Source organism: Hyperolius riggenbachi, chromosome 5 (genome assembly GCF_040937935.1).
Source record: "Hyperolius riggenbachi isolate aHypRig1 chromosome 5, aHypRig1.pri, whole genome shotgun sequence".
Classification (NCBI taxonomy): Eukaryota; Metazoa; Chordata; class Amphibia; order Anura; family Hyperoliidae; genus Hyperolius; species Hyperolius riggenbachi.
Window position 1 is genome coordinate 110,384,173 of NC_090650.1, and position 20,441 is coordinate 110,404,613.

The window sequence follows — 20,441 nt, forward strand, 5'->3', positions numbered from 1 at the left end:
CGCACTGTGCAGCCTATGCAGCTTCTTTTGCCTGTCTCATGACATGCAGTGTCAGGAGCCGCAAGGTAATAGGCTGCACAGCGCAGCTACACAGAGGAGTGAAGGAGACCTGTCCTGTCACCAGAATAAGGTAAAGTATGAAGCTCATAAGACATCAACAGTAGAAAAGAGACGGCACACCACTGGCTCTGCAAAATTTGCTGTGTATTGGCGAACAAACACTACATGTTACGGATCATCGATCCTTCATCAGGTGTATAACAACAGTGAAATGAGCACAACCTCATATAAATACACAATCAGGTGTGAACCACCACACCCTTATCAGCTCCACCCACCAAAACATTTAACCCCCTGCTCCCAAATACATAATTTCATTATGATTAAAGGGAACCTTAACTGCTGCGGAAAAATAAATTCACTTACCTGGGGGCTTTCCCAAGCCTCCTGCAGCCGTCCTGTGCCCGCGCCGGTCCTTCGGTGCCCTCCGGTCTCCCTCCGCCGCTAAGTTTCGATTTCGGACGACTGCCAGTCGTCCTGGGGCCTCTTCCGCATTCCTGGTCGTAAACTGCAGTAAAGCGCGTCCGCATGACGCGTTTGGCGTCATGCGATGACGCGTTTGGCGTCATGCGGACGCGCTTTACTGCAGTTTACGACAAGGAATGCGGAAGAGGCCCCAGGACGACTGGCAGTCGTCCGAAATCGAAACTCAGCGGCGGAGGGAGACCGGAGGGCACCGAAGGACCGGCGCGGGCACAGGACGGCTGCAGGAGGCTTGGGAAAGCCCCCAGGTAAGTGAATTTATTTTTCCGCAGCAGTTAAGGTTCCCTTTAAGTCCCATTAAAACAACCTGGTCATATGGCACTCCAAATTGGCTACCAAGAAAATGTCCATCAAAACTGACCGTACTTTCTGGCACTTCCCCTCGAGGACTGCCACAGAACCACCTGTGAAAAAACATGGGGTTATAAATAACAAGCCTATTATCTACAAAACGCATCCTATGTAGCACATTGTGAAAAACTATTGGTATAGATATGTTACAAAAAACATTTTAGAGGCAGCCTTTCATTCATGCCTCTAGGAGTCACTACATCCAAATTATGGATCCACCTTGATTCACGTTGTTTTAACAATTTCTCTTGATTTCCTCCTCTTTTGGAGGTAGCTACAGCTCATTTCACTGTTATACACCTGATGAAGGATCAATGATCCGTAACATGTAGTGTTTGTTCGCCAATACACAGCAAATTTTGCAGAGCCAGTGGTGTGCCGTCTCTTTTCTACTATTGATGTCTTATGCGCTGTACAGGCAGTCCAGCTGAGACCAGGCACCGGCCAATGTGCAGGTACTTATAGACCTGAGATACCGTTTATCCATACATTCATTGTTTGTAAAGTATGAAGCTCTGCTGCAGCTGCTCTGCAAAGCCTGGGGGTGCCAGGGGAGGACAGTTTGGGAGTGCACACAATGCACCATGTCAGTTTGTTTTTTGGGGGGGTTGATTGCTTTTTTTTTTTTTTTTTTTTACAACCCACACAGGCATGCATGCATGCGGGGGAGGGGGCAGGGGGGAGGCATTTGTAAGTTACACACCTGCTAGCATGTACAGTATGTGTGTGACCTCTAACTTTGCTTTTATCATTATGCCTGGTACACACCATACAATTTTCCATCAGCTCGATGAGTCAAATCAGTCTCATTTACGATGGTTTTTTCTGATCAATTTTCCGAACACGTCTGTTCAGAATCGATCAGAAAAGTCATTGGAAATCAGACCGGACCGAAATTATCGATTTGGCCCATCGATCTGATGGGAAATTGCATGATGTATACCAGGCATTACTCTGATATGAGCAAATCATAGGCTAAATTTTCAGTCAATAGACTTTTTTTCCTTGGCAGCGGTATCCAAAGCATATTTACTACAGTAATTACTATCCTCCAGTCACACCTGTTACAGATTGCAGGTATAGCACAACCATAATGTAAACCTTTTATTTAAACTGTCTGTTATCAGCTGCTAAGAAAATTACACCACCAATTTCTGTTTCGAAGCTTTGACTGCATTTTGAGTATATTGCGTGCAAATGGCACATTTTACCTTCTTGGAAATGTTAGCGCCTATGTGTGTTCTATATTGACGTTTGTTAAACTGATGCGTAATACTGGGCTGTCTGGTTCTCAGAACTGTAATATCTTTCCATCTTTGTGGCAGAAAAATAATTGCTATGGCTACAAAAGAATACTAAAGGTTCGTATACACGTCCGATAAAGATCGTTCGTCACGAACGATTTGTTACGTTTACACGATATTCAAATTAGACCGAAAAGATCGTTCGTAACGAACGATTGTGTACACACGTAAACGATATAAGTATAAAGTACTGAACGACGAACGATAAAAAAATGCGTGCGCAAACGGGAGTGACGTTATGACAGGCAATAAGAACATGCGTACTACTCCACAGATAATCATTATCGGACGATCTTTGTACACACTGCAACGATTGAACGATTATCTTTCGAAAAAATCCGCCGAGTTGGATCGGTCGGATTGAACGATAACGGTCGTTATCGTCCCAAAAAAGATTGTTGGAAAATTTGGAACGCACGATTATCGGTCTGATTGTCGTTATCGTTCGTTTTCGAACGATCGTTATCGTACGTGTGTACTGAGCTTTAACAAAGATCTGCATTCAATTCCAGATTATCAAGAAGATGATAGAAAGAAAGCAAGCTCAGATAAGAAAAGTGTACCCAGGACTGTCCTGCTTCAAGGAAGGTGTACGGCTAATACCTATTGAAAGCATCCCAGGAATTAGTAAGTATTGCTTTTGGGAATGCTCCATAAAGCCATGAATATGTGTTGCTGCCGAAAGCAGAAAATAAAAACCATATTTTTGAAGAAGATGCTGCATTAATTACCATATTTTTGGACTATAAGATGCAGGTTTAGAGGATAAAAACCAGGGGAAAAATATATTACACCTGGGTGCAGGTTTAGAGGATAAAAACCAGGGGAGGGAATATCTCTATCTATGCTACACTGCCCAGCTACACTGACTCCCACCAGCTACACTAAGCCGTGCTGGCCCCACCAGCTAAACTTCCTAAGCAAGTACACTTAACTACTAAAACCAGTAATGAAAAAAAACACTAAAGTCAAGTGTGTGAGGGAGCTAAGGTAACGTAAAATAGTGTTTTGTGGCCTAGAAGTGTACAGTGGAGGAAATAATTATTTGACCCCTCACTGATTTTGTAAGTTTGTCCAATGACAAAGAAATGAAAAGTCTCAGAACAGTATCATTTCAATGGTAGGTTTATTTTAACAGTGGCAGATAGCACATCAAAAGGAAAATCGAAAAAAATAACCTTAAATAAAAGATAGCAACTGATTTGCATTTCATTGAGTGAAATAAGTTTTTGAACCCTCTAACAATAAAAGACTTAATACTTAGTGGAAAAACCCTTGTTTGCAAGCACAGAGGTCAAACGTTTCTTGTAATTGATGACCAAGTTTGCACACATTTTAGGAGGAATGTTGGTCCACTCCTCTTTGCAGATCATCTCTAAAAATCCCTAATGTTTCGAGGCTGTCTCTGTGCAACTCTGACTTTGAGCTCCCTCCATAGGTTTTCTATCGGATTAAGGTCCGGAGACTGACTAGGCCACTCCATGACCTTAATGTGCTTCTTCTTGAGCCACTCCTTTGTTGCCTTTGCTGTATGTTTTGGGTCATTGTCGTGCTGGAACACCCATCCACGACCCATTTTCAGTTTCCTGGCAGAGGGAAGGAGGTTGTCGTTCAGGATTTCACAATACATGGCTCCGTCCATTTTCCCGTTAATGCGATTAAGTTGTCCTGTGCCCTTAGCAGAAAAACACCCCCAAAGCAAAATGTTTCCACCCCCATGCTTGACAGTGGGGACGGTGTTTTGGGGGTCATAGGCAGCATTTTTCTTCCTCCAAACACAGCGAGTTGAGTTAATGCCAAAGAGCTCTATTTTGGTCTCATCAGACCACAGCACCTTCTCCCAGTCACTCACAGAATCATTCAGGTGTTCATTGGCAAACTTCAGACGGGCCTGCACATGTGCCTTCTTGAGCAGGGGGACCTTGCGAGCCCTGCAGGATTTTAATCCATTGCGGTGTAATGTGTTTCCAATGGTTTTCTTGGTGACTGTGGTCCCTGCTAATTTGAGGTCATTCACTAACTCCTCCTGTGTAGTTCTAGGATGCTTTTTCACCTTTCTCAGAACCATTGACACCCCACGAGGTGAGATCTTGCGTGGAGCCCCAGAGCGAGGTCGATTGATGGTCATTTTGTGCTCCTTCCATTTTCGAACAATCGCACCAACAGTTGTCACCTTCTCTCCCAGCTTCTTGCTAATGGTTTTGGAGCCCATTTTAGCCTTGTGCAGGTCTACAATTTTGTCTCTGACATCCTTGGACAGCTCTTTGATCTTTCCCATGTTGGAGAGTTTGGAGTCTGCTTGATTGATTGATTCTGTGGACAGGTGTCTTTTATACAGGTGACTAGTTAAGACAGGTGTCCTTAATGAGGGTGACTAATTGAGTAGAAGTGTCTAACCACTCTGTGGGAGCCAGAACTCTTAATGGTTGGTAGGGGTTCAAAAACTTATTTCACTCAATGAAATGCAAATCAGTTGCTATCTTTTATTTAAGGTTATTTTTTCGATTTTCCTTTTGATGTGCTATCTGCCACTGTTAAAATAAACCTACCATTGAAATGATACTGTTCTGAGACTGTAACGATCGGTGAAGCACAGAGAGATCTGATTACCGGTGACCTGCAGCGTCACGGGAAATACAGACGTATACCAGATTATATGTGATCTGCAGTATCACCGATTAATCCAATATACTAGCTAACCTCTGTTCACCTGAGTAGAGTGTAGTGTTTGGTGTAACTGTAACACTAAGAGGCCTAGGCCTCAGTGCAGCAAGGAGAACTGCACGGATTCCTTCCGCAGACCTGAGCTCTCCAAGACGGGAGGAGTCAGATTGACAGTAGGAAGGAAAGTCCAAGAGTGACACTCAGGAAGAAGTATCACTAACAGGACTGGGAACCGCCTCCAATCGTGAGGTCGGTTCTCGAGGTCGGACAAGCCAGATCGTAACACACGGACAGATAAAGTACAAATACAGTAGGCAAAGGCGGAGTCAAAGTACAGGCAGGGTTCGGCAACGGGGTATCAGATATATCGGGGTACAGAATCAGGAGGCAAAAACAGAGTCTAGGAACGAGCCGAGGTTTGGCAACAGAGTATCAGAAATATCGAGGTACAAGGTCAGAGTTCAGGAGGATAGTCGAGGCAGGCAAAAAGTCATAACAGGTAATCACAATCAAACTAGTACTTTAGCTATCAATATCTAGCTAAGTGTAGGATTACAGCTCCAGCTGGTCCCGGCACACTTAAGGATCTGACTACGGATCTGGGTGCTCCCACGTATGTGATCGCAACGCCAGACACCAGATGAATGAACAGCCAGCAGTATATGTACCATGTGTGTGCCCCAGCACCTCCCTGATTGCTGGACCAATGGAGAGTGGAGTTAGAGTCAGCTGATCTGCCTGGTCAGCTGACTTGCTCCTATGTGTAATAAATCCTGTCTGAGTGCGCGCGCGCGCGTCACTCTGAAGCTTGAGGGACTACGAGTCCCAGCCAGCACAGCCCCGCTCTGCGGAGTCTCCGCAGCGGGGACCTGCGTGCTAACCGCCGCGTCCAACGCGGCGGTTTCACCACGCTCCATACCCTGATGCACGGAGGCAGCCGCCTCATGATGCGAATGCCTGCTGTGCGCGGAAGGAGCCGCCTGCCGCTGGCTCATGGCGGCGGCTCCTTTGCGCTTTCTCACAGTACCCCCCCCCCCCCCCCCCCCGAGGAGTGGACTCCGGACAGCTCCTTCCAGGTTTCTCTGGATGTACAGCATGAAATTCTCTCACTAACTTGTCCGCATGCATGCGGTTCCCCGGTACCCATTGCCTCTCCTCAATGCCGTAACCCTTCCAATGCACGAGATACTGCACCGAGTTCTGTACAGTACGTGAATCTATGATTTTTTCCACCTCATACTCGGGTTGGGCATCGACTAAGACAGGAGGAGGAGGCGTGGGACCCACCTGGACTGCGGGTTTGAGAAGTGATACATGGAAAGACCTTACTCCGCGCATGCTGGTGGGGAGATCAACGGTGTATGTGACATTGTTGATCTTCCTAGTAACTGGGAATGGACCCACGAACCTGGGACCAAGTTTGTCAGAGGGTTGTTTCAGGGTCAGGTGACGGGTTGATACCCAAACCAAATCTCCTGGTTGGAATTTCCACTCTAACGAGCGTCTCTTGTCAGCCTGAAGCTTGAGGGACTACGAGTCCCAGCCAGCACAGCCCCGCTCTGCGGAGTCTCCGCAGCGGGGACCTGCGTGCTAACCGCCGCGTCCAACGCGGCGGTTTCACCACGCTCCATACCCTGATGCATGGAGGCAGCCGCCTCATGATGCGAGGAGGCGGCTGCCTCTCCGTGCGAATGCCTGCTGTGCGCGGAAGGAGCCGCCTGCCGCTGGCTCATGGCGGCGGCTCCTTTGCGCTTTCTCACAGAGACTTTTCATTTCTTTGTCATTGGACAAACTTACAAAATCAATGAGGGGTCAAATAATTATTTCCTCCACTGTATCTGAAGCCCAAGTCTCTATTTATTTTTTGCGGGCAGCGCATATCCAGCGCGGTTCTTTCACTCCTCAAAATCAAAAGCATCAGAGACTCTCCGAGGGTCCCGAGACAAAGGAGAACGCACCGAGGGGGGTATACAAAGGCCTTGAGTCGGCTAAACTGGTTACCAGAGGCAAGCGGGGAGAGCCTACCTTCTCCCAGGAGAGTGTGACTGGCAGCAAGACTTTCCACCCAGAGTGTTCCCTGATGAACCAAACTCAAAGAAACACCTGCGGGGCTTTAGAAAGGATTTGCTGCATGTGCTTAAATCTCCTTTCTCCCCTCTCCCCACACACATTTGCCACTACTGGATAGGTAGACGGGAATGTTACAGTTGGTGGTTTATGTGTTCTGAGGTAGGAGCCGGGACTCGGCTACACCATGAGCTTCTGCTGTGTGGTTTGGCAGTTTCGAGCCCAGCACTGATGTTGGAGTGGTGTCATCTGTGTGGTTGGGTATCTGCAAAGATTTATGCAGAACAGTAGTGGATTGGGCAATGAAGCTGTAACAATACAGTAGTCACACATAGCTCCCAACTGTCCCTCTTTTAGAGGGACAGTCCCTCTTTGGGAGTCCCGCCCCTCTGTCCCTCTTTCCTTCTCATTTGTCCCTCTTTCAGGACTTTGTCCCTCTTTGTGTATATATATGTAAATATATATATATATATATCTACTAAAAATGTGTTTGACTCTAAACTTTATTCCAATCCTTTAAATTGATATATAACTAATTTTAAAATGTCAATATGAAGGAAAATGAACCAGGATAGAAAGGACCAGTGTGGGTTGAATTATAAAACAACATACATTTCTTTTGAAATCTTTATGGTATGCATGACTAGGGGTGTTCCGGGGGGCGTGGTCAGGGGTGTGGCAAGGGCGTGGCTTAAGTGTCCCTCATTCTCATCTCAAAAAGTTGGGAGGTATGGTCACAGATAAAGATAATATAAGGTAAGCATCTGTTGGGGTTCAGCAAAGCGGTTAGAGAATGGGGAGGTTAGCTTTATTAGATTCATGTTAGGAGGTTAAAGGTTTGGTGGCAGGAGGAGACTTTTTTTGTTCAGGGAGTGAGGTTAAAGGGGACCTTCAGCCTAAACAAACATACTGTCATCAAGTTACATTAGTTATGTTAATTAGAATAGATAGGTAATATAATCTCTTACCCACCCTGTTTTAAAAGAACAGGCAAATGTTTGTGATTCATGGGGGCTGCCATCTTTGTCATGGGGGCAGCCATCTTTTTGGTTGAAAGGAGGTGACAAGGAGCAGGAGATACAGTTCCAACTGTCATGTGTCCTGATTACCCCTCCCAGCTGCACACGCTAGGCTTCAAATGTCAAATTGAAAATGTAAAAAAAAAAATTGCACCAAAACAGCAGAACGAGAACAACAACATCAGAAATCCCTTCATGCTTTGCACAGCATCAGGGGAAAAAAAGCCCGGGCAGTTTTCTTCTGTGCAGCTAAAAATGAGGCTTGTATAAGAAAAACAAAGTTCTGATGCTGTGAAACTGTTAAAGAAACATCAAGCCTTTTCAGTGCTGCTGAGTCGATTTTTAGTCCGGAGGTTCACTTTAAGCATTGGGAAGGAGGTTTTCATCACAGGGTTAGGTTATGGTTAGGTGTCGGGAAAGATGGTGCAGGGGCGATTTTATATCTTTTTATTATTTGGAATCTGCTGAGCCATTTCTAAATCGCAATAGCGGTTTGCAGCTTATCTACACCCTGAAACACCACAGCTCTCCTGTGGTCAGCAAACGGTTACTAATCTGTAGATCTGTAGCTCCATGACTGCCCTCTATGCACGATGATGTACAGTGTGTGGCTTTGTGTAGACTATGAGACAGAGCTTCATTGACAGATGGTACCCTGACAGCTCTGCTAGCAGAAGACCCTGAGTGGAAAAGATCCTGCAGGTCTTCACATCCTCTGCAAGCAGAACTGTCAGGCCACCGTCTGGCTGAGATTTGATTCTGGGACCTAAACTGTACAAGGTGAAAGTGTTATCCTGCTGCCCCATTATAATACCACATTGTTACTGGTGGTCCTGCAAATGTTATATTGACCATATTTATTATGCTACTTACATCATTTTTATCTGCATTGTTTTTTTGCAGAAGAAACTGGTTGGAAGCCAAGTTTAAAAGAAAAAAGGTAATTTATAAATGTGACAAGTAAAAGTTTGTGCTGTGCATGTATATTATATGTATACAAAATATCTGCGCCAGTCTCTGAATTCATTATACAATGTGATGCCAGTTAAGGTGCCCACTAATTATACATTCTAGATTGTACAATTATACCACTTCTATGTAATGAAGTACAACCTTAAAGTGAAACTGAGGCGTACCTCAGGTGCAAAAAGACATTCATACCTAAGAAGCGGGAAGCCTCTGAATCGTATAGAGGCTTCCTATGGTGCTAACATATTAATACGCAGGCGGTGAGCTGGGTGCAGGGTGAGCCGAATGATGACTCGCCCTGCTGCTGCTTGAAACCCCGGCAGCGTTAAATACTATTCCCCCTCCGAGTTGTAGCCACTTGGAAGCAGATGTAATCCGGGGTCCGGTGATCGCTGGATCCCTGAGTTACCCTTATGCGGCACCGCACACTATAGCGGCACCTAGTTTCGGCGCTGAGTGCCGAAACAACCTGCTTCGCCCTCTGGCCCCTGTCACTGAGTGTAGATTTACAGAAGGGGCTTGTTGGTTATCACATCGGGCTGTACGTCGGACAGCCGTACAGTATGCTAGAGTTTCTCCTGCACGGGGACCGTGCTCGTGCCAGCAGAGGAGTACTGATCCGATGTTAAGGAGGGTCCCGGCAAGCAGCGGAGGACTCCTTAAGGTGGCCATACACTTATAGATGTGCAGCAGATTCGACTATCAGATAGATTTCTGTCAGATGCCTGTCAAGTCAAATCTGACAGGAATCTATCTGATGTGTCCCACACACTAGGAACAGATTTCCAATAGATTTCAGAATCAAATCTATTGGAAATCGATCTAAATGCATTATTGGACCATTAGATCCAATACAACTCTATGGGCCTTCTAGCAGCAGATCAACCTAGATTTTCCATCCTATCAGATAGATCAAATTGATCAAAATCGGCTGAAGATCGATCAATCAATTTGATAGAATTCTATAGAATCGATCAATGACTGAAATCGACCAAGATATGGGCCCCTTTGGGTAGGTATTTAATGTTTGACAAGTATGGGTTCTCTTTAAGTATGCATTCAAAGTATATTCACTCAGTTCACTCTTCTACTACTTAGATTTGTTGAGATTATTACAATTAAGATTGTTTCATCAGTGGGCACCTGTATAGTGTAGCATAGCCATGGGATGCAAATTTCTCTGCCACTTGTGCATGTTAAGAGGTTAGTGTGTTCTGCAAGATTTTATCAATCTTCTCGTACTGTCTTGATGATCTAAATGAGCTTGTTTCGGTTAGGAAAATCTGAATTGAAAATCTGATTGTTGCTATGGGTTACAAGTAAATGTTTTGCTGAAAAAATGTTTTTTTTTTTTTTCTTTTTTTTTTTTTATATCAAGTGAATGATATCTATATATCTACTGATACATTTCTAATTTGATCTCCTGGTTCTTTTACCGTTTGTCTTTGTTTTTATTTCAAGTAAAGAGCCAAAAGATCCAGATCAGTTGCACAACACACTAAAGAATATTCTGCAGCAGGTAAAGGTAAGGTACAACAGTAACCTAGTATGTATTATTTATTATTATTGTGTATGTATACAGGCGGTCCCCTTCTTATAAACAGGTTCCATTCTGGGAGTTTGTAAGGTGAATTGGTTTGTAAGTTGAATCATAATTTACTTTTGGACAACTCTGGATTTGGACATATAGAGTAAGCTATGGTTTTTTTTTGGGGGGGGGGGTTGTTTTTAGTGTGTTTTTAAAGTGTATTAAACCACTTATAATATTTTATACAATACTGTAACATGTAAAAACAAAAATATGTAATAAATAAGCATTGTATATTTTGTACATGGAGAAAACTTTGTTTGTATCTTTGAAACATCGAATAGCTTGTAAGTAGGTGACTGTCTGTCTAGCACTAACCCCTTCTGCAGTAATTTTACATTTTACATAGTGCATGTAGTCATGTCACTAACTGTCCTCAGTGGAGCTCACAATCTACTCCCCACCATAGTCAGCCATTTGTATTATATTCCTATTGTAGTCGAGGGTGTGTGTGTGTGTGTGTACAGTGTGTACAGTGTGTGTGGGTGTGTGTGTGTGTGTGTGTGTGTGTGTGTGTTGACCAATTAACTTGTGTAGTTACATCATGCATAGTTTTTTTTTCATCTCGATTTATCAACTACTTTTAAGTTAAAATTTGATATACCATATTGGTGGTGCATACATTGTTTTGTAAATTGTTTATTATAATTAACTTTCCATTGTAATATGCAGCCCACTGTGGTTTTCTTAGGTTGCTGGAAAATTCATATGCCAGTCTACTGCAACTAAGGTGACAGTAGACAGGTTGCATAGGAAATTGGTTGCAAAAGACAAGAAGTTTAGGAAATAAAACTTTAGCATTCACAGACCACTAAACATGATCCTTCCCTACATCATTTTATATTGCCTGCCCAATGTTGTTAATCTGCATGAGTTGTGCCACAATACATTAGTAGCTGCCACCATAACCTGTGATGGTGATGGCTGTTTTCTGAATGGCAAATAGCGGAATTTTTACCTGCCAAAGCCTGTAGGGTAACTTTTAAAGTATTAAAGAAACATTTTTTCTGTAAACCCCACATACCTATAGAGCTTTTAGCCAGCAACACTAGAAAGCTTTTCAGAGGTCGCTCAGCACAGCCTGTGTGGAAAAAAAATGCCTTGTTTACCAGCTATTTGTAATAATTTTGTTGCCATCAGGTGGAGACAGAGCTGAACTGTAACCTGGCTGTAAACTGTTTACATTGGGAGGCAGAGAGGCACACAGACAGGAACACATAGCTTCAGCTGATGATTATTTACACATATTTGAAGCTATATTTCTGCTTTCTATCATTCCAAACACATTTTACTAACAGTATTTTAGCCAGTGAATTTTTTTTCTGTATGCTGGATGTGCTGGGCACAGTCCTCGATAGTAATACCAACAGTGAGAACTGTTCTTTGTAAATTTCATTTTCTTCACATAAAACATGAAAAGATGAGTCTCTGCAAGCACCCACTTCTGCCTTAAGCCCCACCCCATGAATGAAAATCATTGTCTGCAGTTTGTGATAGTGAAGAGAGAGGGTTCAGGATAGTCCTATGTGTGTCATCATTATGCTTACACACTGCTCTGCATAGGTCACCACGGACTGTCTCCTCCACTCTGTATGTGTTATCACTGCCGTGTAATGGATGCTGGTTTGTGATGATAGCAGCAATGGTCACATTTTTGCTATAGCAGGCGCCAGAGTTTCACTATATTGCAGCCAAACTTTAGCTTCCAAAGTTAGCAGTGGGGAGACAGGATAGTGATGATAGAAAGGGCAAAGGTTAGTGTCAGGTGAGGGGAGAGAGAGTTTATTGTCAGACATAGGTGGGGGGAGGGATAATGTAAAAGTTAGGCTAGGGTTAGGGTATGTGATGTTAGAATATTAGTAAAGTTACTGATATTCTACTAATGTTAAAAGACTTAGTGGAATATCAGTAACAGGATAGGTTGGGTTTTGAAATGCTTCTTTTACCTGTTTTTATACATCTCAAATAGACAAACCAACAAACCATCCCATAGATTTGAAATTATTCCAAACTAAACCTTAGTGACTATTAATGACAATAAATTAAACCCAGTACAGTATTTGAATGTTTGTATCTAATGTAAATACACACCTGTTTTTTTTTAATTTTTATTTTTTTTAATTCAAGAGTCATCAAAGCGCATGGCCTTTTATGGAACCAGTGAAAAGAACAGAAGCACCCGGATACTATGAAGTTATAAGGTTTCCCATGGGTAAATGCTTTTTAATGTAATTCTCTGGTGTGACAAATGTGTGGTCTTTATTGGTTTGATTATTATTGGATTATTTCATTGCCCAAAGCTGCAGGAATAATTGCCCAGTCTCTGTATTACTGCTGTCCTGCTGCACAAGAAGCCATCTCTTCTTACAGCATTCCAGAAGGAATCTGTGCACTGGAAAACCAGTAGGAGAATGTTTGAATTAAAGTGGAAGTAAACTCAGAACTTCCTCTCTGCTTTAAAAGATTAGCCCCAGCATGATAACTTTTATGGGAAAAAAATAATTCTTCAGTACAATTTATGTAAATTCAAAAAAAATTGCTTCCTTGGCAGAGCTCTCCTGCAGTCTATTCACAGCTACTAATAAGGAACTAAATAGACAGGTTTATCTGCCTAAATAAACACAGAGAAGTGAATTTCTTCAGCAACTATATGTGGAATAAAGACTTTTCGTTGTGTGCTGGGAAAGAGTTTGGGTCCGCTTTAAGGGATATTTAATGAAAGGATGTTTATGTAGGAGGCTGAATGTACACTAAAAATATAATTCTTGCATCAAAGTAGAAATTTTGAAGAAAAAAACAACATCATGGAAGGCTAGGTTTGCATTGAATAGGCAAATTCATGCGACATGTAAATCTATTATTAAACTGCTAATTTGGAAAACATGGCAGCGGTGCAGTAGCGAGAAAGTACGGCAACAAAAGGAAGAAGGTAGTTACAACTAATGAGATGGAGCAGTCAGTGAGATGTATAGCGGGCATACAGACCATCCACAAGTACCCCAAAAATGTGGAAAAAACGTCACTGCGTCTTATATGCCAAATACAGGGAGTCCCTGACTTACAAACGCCCACTGATGCGAACAGCCGACCCGCTGCAATATGTGGGTCTCCCTGTATTGTTACCATGTCTCTTTTGCTCCCCCTCGTAGTCTCCTCCGCTCCCCCTGAATAAATTAAAGGAGCTGCAGCACGGCCTACCTAATCAATCGGAGCCCCCGGCGATCAGAGATCTCTTCTCTCTCGCTCTCTTTCTCTCTCCCTGTTGCCCTAGTGCCAGCTTCTGCTGATAGAGAAATCAACAGAAGCCAGCCAGCACTAGGGGAGCAGTGAGAGAAGGAAGAGGTCTCTGATTGCCTTGGGCTCCAATGGATTAAGTGAACCATGCTGCCGTTGCTGTAATTTATTCAGGGCGAGCGTAGGAGACGTGGGAAAGAAAGGGACACGGGAGGACACATGGTGCACCCAGGACGACACACGAGGTACAAGGGGAACACAATAATTGAGGAATAATATCTATAAGATGCTCCTGGACCATGGACACACCAGGCTTAGTATTTTTGTTTCCCCCTGGATTTTGCCCACTAAACCTAGGTGCGTCTTATATACAGTACCAAAAATACAGCATGTCGGAAAAAGATCTTTTCTTTTTTTTTTTTCTTTTTGTTGTTTAATATTTATAAAAGTGGCAACATGAATTGTATAATATAGGACAGTCAGAAGCCACTTTGACTAGCAATAGAAATGGCAAGTGGTTAGATCACCAATCGCACCTCTTCTATTTGCAGCTGTCATTTTAGAAGCACTGTACAGGCCCATTCAAAGAATACCAACTAGTAAATGACAGCAGTGTTGCATATTGTAAATGAATAAAGATAAATATTTTTTCCTGAAACAGATCTGAAAACCATGAGTGAGCGAATAAAGAACCGGTATTATGTGACGAAGAAGTTATTCATGGCAGACCTGCAAAGAATCTTTACAAACTGCAGAGAGTACAACCCACCAGAAAGTGAATACTTCAAGTGTGCAAACATACTGGAGAAATTCTTTTACAGTAAGATAAAGGAAGCTGGACTCCTAGACAAATGAGCAGGCCCCAGCAATGTTACTGTACCGTGCCTGATGTTCCTGGCTGGCTTACTCTGAAATTTGCACTTACATTGCTAATCCTTTATTATATTGGCTTTTTTTAGCAGGCTAATACTTAGTTCACTTTTGCTGTTATTTTTTTTAAATAATTTTTATTAGAAATGGTGCTTTTAAAAGCTTTTATAGCTATGTATATATTTAAATATAACGTTCAGATGAGCTGTTTTGTATATTTAGAAAGGGTTTTGTATAATAATGTAAAGCTAAGTATTTACATGGCTTCTTGACCACTGTTAAAACACTGTCTAGCTTTTCAGTGAGAATGGGGTATAGATTTGCTTATGCTGGTCATAAGCTCTATAAAGCGTAATTTACTAACTACATTTCTCAGTACGGTGCAGAGTCACTAACTTCTGGCTTTGGAAATTGGTTTTTTTTAGACATAGTGATCACGTTTGACTCTTGTCAGGTTGTAAAGCCTGGTGCATGTTGTCATTCTATGGGAGTCTGTTATTAGTGCAATGTTCAGTTGATGAGGCAGTGGGGATAATTGACTAGAGATTTGCTCTAGAGGGCAGTAAAATATTGATGCAGCCACATAGCACATCAGCAGTGTTGCCTTCTGTCACCAACTGGACTCTACTAATCTCCAGCGCATTCCAAATAAACGCACACCCTCTTAGGGCCCATTCACACTGAGGTGATAAGAGGCCATTTACAGTTGATCGCCAGTGATCGCTGGCGCTTTTAAAAGTGCTAGTGTAATACTAAGTATATGGCTGTGATCTCACTGCCGCGATCGCTGGCAATTCGCGGTAAACGCAAACGTGGTTCATGCAGCACTTTTTTGGGGTTTTAATCGTGATTGCAATGTTAAACGCAAATAGAGATCGCTCAAAAATCATGAAAATGTACAATGAAAAATATGCGCAAATTGCAAAAAAAAAAATTGCTGATGCAAAATGATAGCGATTTTGCTAGCGTTTTGTGATCCCTAGTGTGAATGGGCCTTACATCCTCCAGGTGATGGCTTGTAATGATATGTTTAAAGCCACCTTTTCAGAATTCTACTGAGACTATATAAGCCTCGTATGCAACTTACAAACTGTTAGGTTTCATTTTCCTTAGTATGTTAAGATTTTGCAGTCTTTTTAAAGTGTTATTGTACTCATACACAAGTGTATGTAATAATTTCTGATCAGTAATGTAATGTACTTTTATTACTCATTTTACTTTTGTTCTAAAATACAGGCTTGTCTCTGCCAGTGCTTCTATTACAGGAATGAGCCAGGAGTAGTCCATGTACCCAGTGTTTGCAGGTGTGCAAATGAGTTGAAAGAGGTAGCAGCAGTGGGTATAGTTACAAAGCACATTATTCAAGATGCAGCTTACTCACTATCAGTATAAGCACAGTGTAACAAGGTATACTGGCGTTGACATGCCTGTATTGAAAAATAAATATTGCAATAAGTACATTGGATTAGTGATTGAGTGGCCTACTTTGCGCCCCTTTGCATGGCAGCAGGTTTTTCCTTGGTGCATCGCACAGTAAGATGGTCACCATTTTTCTGGTGGGAATCAGTGGTTATTGGAGCAGAGATTATGTATGATGATGAAAGGAGCTGGGAGACTGTGAGGTGACAGTTGTGTAGAAAGTGTTATGTCACACTGGCAGCTAAGTTGTACATGCCAGTCACTGGTGACAGCAGCTTGTTTCTATTTAGTTACAGTAACACGTTGCTATCACCAGTGACTAGTTCCTGAGACTTCTTTGTAGGTACCTTATACTATATAAATCCAGTATTTATTGTTAGTGTTGATGTTAGAATTCGGCACCATGTGGTGTGGAACCCGATCACACGCATTCAGCATGAAATAGCAGGACGGGGTGTGTTTCATACTTCCTCCTTCCAAGCTGTAAGGAGGAAGTATCAATTTAAATAAAACACACCCCATCCTGCTGCTTCATGCTGAATGCATGTACGGGTTCACCAACACCAATTATTGGTTGCAGCTACTGATCATCAACTCATAGCAACTGGTAACAAAGGACATCTCAAGGTCAGTGTCTGACTAGGATCACTCAGGAAAATCCTAAAATTCCTACATGTTTTGTAGCCAAGGATGACACACCTGACTCTAATACCGTTCCTTTTCACTAGCCATGCTTCAATCCATTTTCTCCATGCCAGAAATATATATATATATATATATATATATATATATATATATATATATATATATATATATATATTGCCATTCAGGACAACTGACCTACTGACCTAGATAAATTGATAATTTTCTGATATGAGTGAGCAGACATTGCCCCACACTCTTATGGATATTCCCTTTAGCACAAGATGCAGTTGCCATTTCCCAGAACCTCGCTCTTAGTATCTTGTTACAGCGGAACTGATGTATCCTAAAAATATGAGTTTCACTTACCTGGGGCTTCTGCCAGGCCCCTGCAGCTGACCTGTGTTCACGCCGTTTCCAAACGATCCTCCGTTCCCCTTCCGCAGCTCACTTTTCTTCACCTTTTTTCACGTAGTGGAAGCCAACTTCTCAGTCGACATGCACTGTGCCTTGACTACGCTTATCCTCGTAGACATTCCCATAGCCAGGAGCGTCCTGCGCATGCTGAGTACCAGAGAATCTCTACTGCACCTGCACAGTACACTCCCGGCGACAGGAGCGTGTTCACTCCAACTACATGAAGTGAGCTGTGGCAAGGGAACAGAGGATCATATGGTAACTTTGCGGGCACAGATTGGCTGCAGGGGGCTGGGTAAGTGAAACTGTTATATTTTTTTTTTTAGGATACTTCAGCTCTGCTTTAAATCTTTGTCAACAAGACTAAGGGCCTGTTTCCACTAGCTGTGTTGTGATGCGATTATCGCATCACACCACATGCAAACTGAAACCAATGCAAGTCAATGGAGTAGTTTCCATTGACGCAAATTTACCTTTGTGATGCAAGGAATATTATGGATAGCGTGCTGCAGATTTCCACAGCCCGCATTCGATTTCCATAGCGTTAGTACACAGCTGCATCCGAACTTCCGGAGGTTACCCGCTTGATGTGATTCCATCTGGAAGGGTTGCAGGGGAGACCAGCAGCAGAAATGTAACTTGGCTTTCAGTCTGGTGACCAGCCTTGTACATGACAGACATAATTTCCAATTTATGAATGTTAAAAGTTTTGGAGAGGTATTGTTTATATTTTTTACATTGGATTAGCACTGCTACAGAAATGATTACACATTACTCAAATATTATCTATACATTTTGTATGTTTACACTAGTTCGGAATTACGAATAGATTGTTCCAGTATCCATGTCCAACCAATACAGATGAGCGAGATCGATTTCTTGATAAGTAAAATCGTTGCTGGGGCGCGGGGTGTTTAAGTAGGGTTAACTCACTTAGGCCACGCCTCCCTTCCAATGCGCTCCATGCCACTCTTCATCTTCTGACACCGAAGTGTAAGAAGATGGAGAGCAGCATGGAAGGACGTAAGGGAGTGACCTAAGTGAGTAAAGCCTGCTTACGCAGCCCAGGCCCCTCCCCCATACACTCCGGAGTGATTTCGCTTTTTGCAAAATCAGTATTGCTCATTCCTACTGACCAACACCTTGATGTGCAAACATTTTCTGAATATTTGTACAAATATTTTCTTTTTTTTAATACACTTTACATGAATTTTGTTATGTCTTTTCTGAAAATGCAATAGTAACTAAATTTTAGTGACCAAATTTTATGTAAAAAAAAAAAGTTTTTTCATTTCAATCTAAAAGACAACTACACTGGTGGGAAAAATATTTTTTGAGTATTTTCAAATGTGTAATTTTATTTTGTATTCTTTGATAATATATGTTTCTCTCTTCTGTTACACTGAAAATAAAGTATTAACCTTAAAGGGAATGTTACACTCTAAGAAGGTTTAGATAAAGCTTCCATTCCCTCAAACGTTTCTGTAAGTTATGCCCCTGCTCTGGTATTGTTGAACAGCCCATGAATACAAGAATAGTTTGAAGAACCGTGGATGCATCTCCAAAGAATCGTTAAGGTAGTTTCAACTGGACAGTTTCTTGGGCAGCGAAGCATTGCATTGATAATTTTCCTGTCGTAACCCACAAACAATTTCTATTCTAGAAGTCTTCAGACCTATGTCTAACTCGATACCTAACTTAAACCCAAGCTCGATCCCTGCTCTTTGACTGGCTTGGGCTGAGAAGAGGCCCCAACACCTTAACCCCCCGAGTTCTTACTCCACCCTCCAATAGCACTAACTTTATTACCAGGTGCCTAACCTTACCCCCTCTGCTTGTAGTGAAACACTAACCCTGACTTTCCCCTTAAGCCAAAACTCCACCCTTTTAACCAAACTACGACACTAAAATATCTAAGGAGCTCTGATGAATTAACTTTAAGCTAACCATTCATGTAATGTCTTTAACATACTCTGATACCACGCCAACCTACCTTGGTCTTTCCAAGACCCCAAAAACTAGCACCGGTTGCCTATTGGTATGGGCACTAGTGATATACCAGATATAAGGCATACAAATGATTAGCTTTGCGCACTTCCCCGCCCAACACAGCTTTGACAGACTGAGAACCAAGCTTTGTCAGGAATTCCCAAAATCATCTGAAGATGTTCCTATGAAGAGCTTCCTAAAAGACAACGACCCATATGCAATTAACTTTTTCTCCCGAGTTTTCTCCTAATTGACATTTTCAAACTTGCCAATAAAATGCCTTTTAAATCTACAGCAAGCAAGAAAATACTTAAAATAGTTTTGAAAGTTTTTTTCCACCTACTTTTTGGTACTTTTTAGATTGCAAAGTGCTGAAAAGTTATTCTAAATAGAAGATGAAAAATTATCACCTAGGAGAAAACACAGGAAGAAAAAACGAATTGCATATGGACCCATGTCCCTGATTTTAGTAATAAACTTTTCTTGGAAGAGAACTTTACTCATCTTCTCTACAGAATACTGTACTTTTTCAACAAGAAAAAAAAGTTTATGGCATCGAGGCCTCTACTGTGTTCACTGTCTCTGCCTGAAAGTCTGTTAAATTTCACCTTTACCTTTATTACCAACTTGCCTTTTTGGAAAGTAAGCGGGGTATTTATGGAAAATTAAAACTACAAAAAAAGCATTTTATGTCTGAGCATCAGAGCTGCGTAACTGGCTGATCTTAAAGGACTACTGTAGGGGGAAAAAGAGTTGAACTTACCAGGGGCTTGTAATGGTCCCCCGCAGACATCCTGGGCCCGTGCAGCCGCTCACCGATGCTCTGGTCCCTGCCTCCGGTTCACTTCTGGAATTTCCGACTTTAAAGTCGGAAAAACACTGCACTTATGCAGCCGTGTCCTCGCTTCCGCTGACGTCACCAGAAACGTACTGCAGAGACACAGACCGTGCTAGGCCTGCGCAATACACTCCTGGTGACGTCAGCAGGAGCGAGGAGACAGCAACGTAGGCTCAGTGGTTTTCCGACTTTAAAGTTAGAAATTCTAGAAGTGAACCGGAGGCGGGGCCGGAGCATCAGTGAGTGGCTGCGCGGGCACAGGACGTCGGGCGGGGGACCATTAGAAGCCCCAGGTAAGTTCAACTCTTTTTTTTTTTTTCCCTATCCTCTACAGTAGTCCTTTAATGTAAATCTAAAGCAGCACGACAAAAAAAAGTTAGATACTTGCCTGTAAAGAGGGAAGGATCTGAATCCCATAGCGCCTTCCCAGTCCTACTGTGCTGTCAGTCGACTGCTATCTCCTAGTTAAATTGTGCGTCTTCGGGACTCATCGGAAGTACGCACATACCTCTGAAGACAGGCAAATC

The 20,441-nt window shown here is 42.6% G+C and overlaps 1 protein-coding gene across 2 annotated transcripts in view; it reads left to right on the forward strand.

Annotated features, from left to right (window-relative positions):
• Positions 1–20,067, forward strand: part of KAT2B (lysine acetyltransferase 2B) — a 120,879-nt gene extending 100,812 nt beyond the window's left edge. Inside the window, exons 14-18 of one of the 2 annotated variants that reach the window (XM_068236125.1) lie at positions 2,711–2,825; positions 8,852–8,888; positions 10,379–10,442; positions 12,633–12,717; positions 14,401–20,067. In XM_068236125.1, the coding sequence (XP_068092226.1) occupies positions 2,711–2,825; positions 8,852–8,888; positions 10,379–10,442; positions 12,633–12,717; positions 14,401–14,594 (495 nt within the window). In that variant the 3' untranslated portion in view covers positions 14,595–20,067. The remainder of the gene's footprint in view (positions 1–2,710; positions 2,826–8,851; positions 8,889–10,378; positions 10,443–12,632; positions 12,718–14,400) is intronic. The other variant, XM_068236126.1, reaches the window with a different exon arrangement.
• The last annotated feature ends 374 nt before the right edge of the window (positions 20,068–20,441 follow it).